A 7664-nucleotide genomic window follows, 5' to 3' on the forward strand; every position below is an offset into this window, starting at 1 on the left:
GTCAATACCATTTTCTTCCTACCCTGCTACACTGCAGAGAAGTAGAGAATATGGATGTAGTTGCATATACTGTCATAAAATTGGTTATCTTAATGTTCTTTTTTCCTTTGTTTCTCCTCACCCCAGAATCCAGATTATCTTCAGTATTCTATCAATACAACTCTCTGCAGTTTAAACTCAGTGGTACATAAAGAAGATGATGAGCCCAAAATGATGGACACTGTATAATTTGGTTAAGACTGCTGAGGCCAAGTGCTATTTTGTTACAAGAAAGGAAGAACTTGGCTATTTTCTTGACACTTTTATGGGTGCTGCACTTTATTTTTGTTTGGTTTTTGATGAGAGGGAAAAAAAGAGTACTGAAACGTTTTGTAACTTTTTTTTCTAACGTGCTGCTAAGTGTTTTGTTTTGTTTTGTGTTTGAAGAGAGGAGTGGTACTATATGTTGCAGGAAGTCAAACTGGACTTTTTCTTTTGGCTACTAAATTTGTCTTTAATCTTAATTGTTCTCAATTTCGGAATCAAAGTATGAAAATCTGCACAAATGCAATGTTTACAAGAACTGGTTGATTCTAGGAGGCATCTGCTACAGTCTTTTTTTATAGAGATATGTACATGTCCTACTCTATAAGATTGATTAAAGATAAAAATGTACTTGTATCCTACTGCTAATTTAGCTGTCAAAGATCTGGTGTTTCGTCATATTAAAAGCAATAAATCAGTAGTTGGTAATCTGCTTTACTAAATAAGATGGGTGATACAAATTTTTAAAGTTTTTCCTTTTAAAATAATATTTGTATTTTCGGCACCATCAGTTAAATCCTTGACTATGATATAAATTTGATACAATGACATTACATTTACCCCCAAAGTATTCTCAAAACTGTATTTTACCATGTTGACTTTTTAATATTAAGGATTACAGGGATATAAAAAACGATGAACTAATGAGAGGGGTTTTTGTGTTTTGTCTTTTAAATAACAACTTTAAGCTGACTCTTAATTTCTTTGCTTGACATAGTCTGGGATCTCTCAGGGAACAAGTTTAAAAAAATACTAATGGCCTGTAAGAACAAACAAGAAGAATATCTGGTTTTTAAAATTTTGGTTATTGTTTCACTCTGATGTAACATTTTGAAAAAGGACTCTTGTACAAGGCAAGAGAAATCTTGTAGAGCTAACTGCTTTGAGTTGCCAGCTACTTATTTCTAAGAATTTGGTAATCCTGATTGGTAATGATGGCTTTTACTACATTTGTTATTCCTCTCCTTAGCTCAGTTACCATAGAATGCTTCTGAGCTTTACTACTTTCTATATAATTCACTTTAAATATGCCAGGATATTTGATGATTTATTTTATTTAGAAAATAGATGACAGTGCTAATCATGCTATCCTTATTATTTGAGGATTAATCTTCCAACTTAAAAGAACGTGAGCTTTGATTATAGTCTTTGGCTCAGGACCCGATCAGAGTAGTAGTAAATTTTTGTAGTACGGCTAACTTGGATTGGGAATACATGTCTCAATTTGAGAAACCAAATATGCTAAGGGACCCATATGATGATTGACCTGGACCCTTGGCCTCATTTGTACCTTGTTTTAACTGAGTTGATCAGGCATTTAGTACCCATACAAATGGACTGGAATTATTGAATCATACTCTGTAACATCACAATCTTCCTGGTTTTCAGAATAAAAGTCTTTTTGTGCTTTTGATATAAATATATACTCTATAATAAAATGTTTGACTAATTTATATGGTAGTATTCATCAGCCTGTAATTTTTACTAATTAGCTAATCATAGAAAATTCTCTTCCCTCCCCTTGCCCATTCCCTACCCCCTTTTTCTATCTGAACAAGCCCCTATTTTTCCCTTTCTACCAAATTGAGAGAATGGATACAAAAGCAGAATCCCCAGATGCAGAGAGATGTTTCTTGAATCATTATTTTCTCTCCTTCAACTTCACCTTTCCCAAGTCTTGCCTGTAAGTATCTGTATTCATTTTGCCTTCTTTAGAGTTAGAAATGTTACTGACTGAAGACTGTCAGGAGGGTATCTCAAACTGGGTAAACTATTCCTGAAAGGTTTGTTTTCAAAAACAGGAATGAGTAAAGAGCTGTTCTTTGAAACTTGATTGTATAATTTATTTTTTTACTTTCAGTATTTTCTGTGTTTTGAGTGTCTGTGAGTGTGATTTGTTTTGGGAACCACTGATTTATGCCACAATTTGCACTTGAAGGCCATAACTTTTACATAACTATCAGTGCTTTAATATTAAGAACAGTAAAAAACATCCTTTTTATTTTTATTTAGCACTAACTTCTACCAAAATAAATAGCCTCTTTTCTGTTTCCTAAGCCAACGGATAACTCAAATTTCAGGTTGGACAATTTTCCCTAATCATATTAAACCATGGGAACTCCAGGTAGATGAATGGAACATTTTTGACATTAAGGCATTCACAAATTTCTTGTTTCATTTGATAAATCTTCTAATAAAATATTTTTTAAAAATCAAATAACTGCCATTCTATTTATTCTGTTAACTAACTGTCATTTTATCAGTGGTAGTAGAGATAACTAATTTGAAATTGTTACTGTAAGATAGATGGGTAATATGCTCTCTTAATTATACCATTAGTGTGAGCTCTTGCAAATTTTTTTTAAAGATTTATTTATTTGAAAAGAGTTACACAGAGAGAGGAGGAGAGGCAGAGAGAAAGAAGAGAGAGCGAGGTTTTCCATCCGCTGGTTCACTCCCCAATTTACCACACAGCTGGAGCTGCGACGATCCAAAGCTAGGAGCCAGGAGCTTCATCCGGGTCTCGCACATGGGTGCAGGGGCCCAAGGACTTGGGCCATCCTCTACTGCTTTCCCAGGCCATAGCAAAGAAGTGGAGCAGCTGGGACTAGAACTGGTGCCCATATGGGATGCCGACACTGCAGGCAGGGGCTTTAACCTGCTGCACCACAGCGCCAGCCCTGCAAATTTTGTCTAATGAGCTCAGGACCTCCTACTTCTTATAACTTCTTTAAGAAAACCAGGCCCTCTTCTTCTGTCATATTAGTATTCCTGTTACCCTTCTAAAAGTCAACTAATGTATTTTTAACAACATGAATCTTTTAGTTAGTGGATTTTCTTACATGCACCCGCATGGGAGACCAGGAGAAGCACCTGGCTCCTGGCTTCAGATCAGCGCAGTGCGCTGGCCACAGCAGCCATTGTGGGGTGAACCAACGGCAAAGGAAGACCTTTCTCTCTGTCTCTCTCTCACTGTCCACTCTGCCTGTCCAAAAAAAAAAAAAAAAAAACACAAACCAAGTTTACACTTTGGCATGACAGTTTACTTAGTAGTATATATAGAAAAACTCATGATCATTGTTACGTTAGTCTGTTTTGTGTTGACTACAACAGAATACTCGAGGCTGGCTAAGAAAAAGAGGTTTTTGTATGTTCAAGGGCCTAGTGCTTGCATTGGTTAAGCTGGTGATGGCTGTTTTGGCTGCATCACATTATTAGGGGAGTGTGAGACGAAAGAGGTTATATTGCGAAACAGAAGGCAAAGAAGAGGAGACTTTTTGAAGGCATGCCCCTAATTGACCTGAGGACCTCTCACCAGGCCCCACCTCTTAAAAAGTTCCACATCATCATTTGCACAGGAGGATCAAGTACATGATCCTTTCAGGAGTACATTAAACATCCAAACGATAGCAGTGAGTTTAAAAAAAAAAGTCTTTTTGATCTGTCACTTTAGCAAGGCTGTGATGGTTACAATGCTGCCCACAAACGACAAGAAGAAAGACGAGAGAGCCAAGAAAAAGGCCCTGGGGCTGGCATGGTGGTACGGTGGGTCAAACTGCCTCTTGCAATGCCAGCTTTGCATATGGGTACCAGTTCAAATACCAGCTGTTCCACTTCCAGTCCAGCTCCGTGCTAATGTATCTGGTAAACCAGCAGAATTTGGCCCAAGTGCTTGGGCCCCTGCACCCACATGGGAGACCTGGAAGAAGCTCCTGGTTCCTGGTTTCAGATTGGCTTAGCTCTGGCTGTTGTGGCCATTTGGGGAGTGAGACAGCAGATGGAGGATCACTGCCTCTTCCCCAACACCTCCCCTTTATAACTCAGAAAACATTGGGTTCATGTTCAAAGTAAGATATTTAGCTGAGTAGACAGCTAGCATAACAGCTTGCAGACAAGTAGCTAGGTAGCGTAACAGCTAGGTTAACATGCACTTGGAAGTTCTTAGGCAAACAGGAGGTTAGCAACCAAAACAGCTGAAGCAAATGTCAGGAAGATTATAACCCCGTAGTACTGTCGGTGAGGAACTCGAAGAGAGATCTGTGTGGTCAGAAACATACAGCTTGCCGTAAACCACCCTGAGTGTGCTGGGCCATCAGGTACCTGATCTTGCAGGATCATTAATAATAAGTCGCTTTTGTTGCATTTTCTGAGTCCATCCTTTGAGTGGACTGGTGAGGCTGTTTCTCGTAAATCTGAAAGGAAGGAAGGATGGGAGGAAGAAGAGATGGAAGGAAGGAAGGACCCTGTGAGTAAATCTGGGAACAAGGCCAAAACGAAGTCCAAAGGCAAAGTTCAGGACAAGTTCAATAAGCTGGTTTTGTTTCACAGAGCAACTTATGAGAAACCTTGTAGGGAAATTACTAACCATAAACTTGTAACTCAAAGATTCTAGGTTCCCTGGCCTGCCCTTTAAGATCTCCTAAGTAAAGGGCTTATCACAGAGCTCAAGTAATTTACAACAGAAATACTAAGGGTAAAGATGTGTAAACAGGTCCAGCCACCTGGACATTTGGAAATGTACTTGTTAAATTAACAAAGCCAGGAGGTGGTACAGACTTTAAGGTGGTACAGAACTTTAAGCACAGCTGCACTATTTTAACTGTTAAAAAAATTTCAAACCATAACTTATAAGATGAAAATATTTAATTGTAACAATATAAAAACTGTCAGTGAGAAGACACAACTGATGTGTTTAAGTACAAATGTATTCTTGCTGTTGGTTCCATGTATTTCAGCAATTTAATATAATCTGAAGTTAATTAATGATGATTTGTTGTTAGTATTGGGTAATTTCGTCACAAATTATGAGCTTCCACAATATTTTGCTGGAATATTATAACTGGGGAAAGTAGCCATGGGCTGGAGTTTTGAAATTTGAGCCATTGTTTGAACTATTTCAAATAGAATAGAGAGAAATAAAATTTCTGCTAATTTGCATTTCCCACAGCACACTGTGCTTAACTATGCTACTCAAGAAAATAGGGCTATGAGCTGAGGCACCGTTCTCATTAGCTTTTTTTTTTTTTTTTTTTTTTTTGACAGGCAGAGTTAGACAGAGAAAGGTCTTCCTTTTCCATTGGTTCACTCCCCAAATGGCTTCTACAGCCAGCGCACTGCGCTGATCCCAAGCCAGGAGCCAGGTGCTTCTCCTGGTCTCCCATGCAGGTGCAGGGCCCAAGCACCTGGGCCATCCTCCACTGCACTCCCTGGCCACAGCAGAGAGCTGGACTGGAAGAGGAGCAACCGGGACAGAATCCGGCGCCCTGACCGGGAATAGCAACCTCTAGCTATGGCATTCAGCTCCACATGTGGCACATAAATTGTACTAGTCAGTACAACAAATTTTTTTAGCAGGATGCCATCCTTGGCAATGGTAATCAGTACTGTAATCCCAACTCATCCAGCAGAATCAGGTTATCTTTGCTTTAATAAATAAAAAAAGACATATTACAGGCATTTCCCAAAATAATGGGTGAATATGCAAATCTTTGGGTTAAGTGTATTGGAGAAGGGGGAGGGAATGATCACAGGGTAAAAGAGTCTTAATTTTCATAGCCAAGTTCTGCTACCTCTCCTTTATTTTCAGATCACTTCAGGGTGTCAAGGCAAGTATGGTTACAATCCTGTAGTAGGAGATAAAAATATTGCATGAGATGAAACCAGCCTGTGTACTGTTTCAAGAACATTTATTAAAACACAGCCACACCAAGGATATCAGAGCAGCAGAAAGGAAGGTGGGGTGAAATAAGCTAAGCTGTGTGAGGGGTCCAAAGTAAGAGCCACAGTGCTGATATTTCATTTATTCTAATAGAGAATAATGTATGCCTGATAACCTAGTGATATTCATAAACATAATAGTTAAACAATATTTTTAGAAAGCACATAATTGTAACATTCAAATAAGGCACTATAGAAAGTATTATAAAGAATGATATTTGTTATAATCCTTTTTAAAAGCCTTGGTCCTTTTGGAAAAATCAACAGTGAATTTAAAAAAAAAAAAAACATAAGAAAAGGAAAGTAAGATTTCCCCCCTACAAAATGTAAGAACCATTTGCGGACATTTACATTTTAAATGTGTAGAATACAGTGGACCAGATTTGCAAAGGCAGTTAATGCCAGTTTGTACTAAGGCTTGTTTCATTTCATTTAGCACCAAGTCAAATACAGAGTATCCCATGGAAGATATGATTGGGTTTTCCTCCACTTTCCTTGTACTATCCATTTCTTTTCCCAGGCCACAGTCCACACATGTGCATCCTTGTTGCCCCAGTGAGGAGCCTAAAATGATGAAGATGTCACAGTGGCTGCTCAGATGACATCAGCAGAGATTTTTTTCCGCTCTTAAAATATGATGGCTGTGAATGCCAGATTTCTTCTATCAGGAATACTGTTATTTTCCTGGTCCTTTTTAACATATCATGTAATTCGTTTTATGGCTGTGCCTGCTTACTAATTATGAAGGCTACTTGGGTCAAGAGAACATACCCTGAGCATGTCTAATCTATTTCCAGAGGATAAAGTACCCCTACTTTATGTAGCAACATGGGTTTCTTCTTCTTGTTTTTTACTGTAACTTGTTACTTACCAAGGCAGATCACACATTTGGGTCAAAAAGAGAAAGGGCATCGATTTCTTTAAAAAATTTCTTAACCTGAGTAATAGTTGAAAACGTAAAACTTTATTACATTTTCCATTGAAAACTGGTTCAACTTTGGTGCTTATCCAAGAACTGATAATGTCAAATTTCTGACATAAATCATGCCTCAAGACACATATATTTTCAAAAGAAAGCATCATATTAAAGTACTATCTTCCCTTATGATGACAGATACTTATGGCAAACTGGAAATTCTGAGTAAACAGAAGGTATCCTTACCAACAACATAGATACAGCATATGTGGCTAACTTGTAAGTTTCTTAGTGTAAAGGCATCAGTGAATTTGCATCTTGCAGAAGATCTGTAGTTCCAGTTGCTTTTTTTTTTCTATAATTTAATAGAATGTCTCACAAAACCATGTCCCACGGTGCCAGAAATGTTTAAACTTTTCCAGAAAACTGAAAATCTTATCAAATACTTGTCTTTATCAAACAGAATGATTGCTATCAATGACTTTTGCATTTTTGCTTTCCCCAGGTTTTCAAAAGATTAGCCATCCTGCTGTTTTTGAATAACCTACAAAAGATAACTGGATAAAACATATTAGAGGGTCATAAAAGATGACTCTTTTCTATTTGATCATTTGGCACATCCTTAGTAGTATCCCAGAAAAAACTAGTAGACATAAGACACAATTTCCAAAGAATTCACACGTGCTGGAGCCCTAGGCAGAGGGGTTTCTGGAGGTGAGCACAAGCA

General features: G+C 37.9%; 1 protein-coding gene across 3 annotated transcripts in view; it reads left to right on the forward strand.

Annotated features, from left to right (window-relative positions):
• The window catches only part of CDC37L1 (cell division cycle 37 like 1, HSP90 cochaperone), a 30679-nt gene extending 28922 nt beyond the window's left edge, over window positions 1-1757 (forward strand). For all 3 annotated transcript variants that reach the window (XR_016210200.1, XR_016210199.1, XM_051858356.3), the window contains one exon: window positions 127-1757. Coding sequence is in view for 1 of the 3 variants with exons in the window: in XM_051858356.3 (XP_051714316.3) it covers window positions 127-228 (102 nt within the window). In the remaining 2 variants the exon portion in view is untranslated. The remainder of the gene's footprint in view (window positions 1-126) is intronic.
• The last annotated feature ends 5907 nt before the right edge of the window (window positions 1758-7664 follow it).

This window comes from Oryctolagus cuniculus, chromosome 1 (genome assembly GCF_051225735.1).
Source record: "Oryctolagus cuniculus isolate XC-2025 breed Fujian yellow rabbit chromosome 1, ASM5122573v1, whole genome shotgun sequence".
Classification (NCBI taxonomy): domain Eukaryota; kingdom Metazoa; phylum Chordata; class Mammalia; order Lagomorpha; family Leporidae; genus Oryctolagus; species Oryctolagus cuniculus.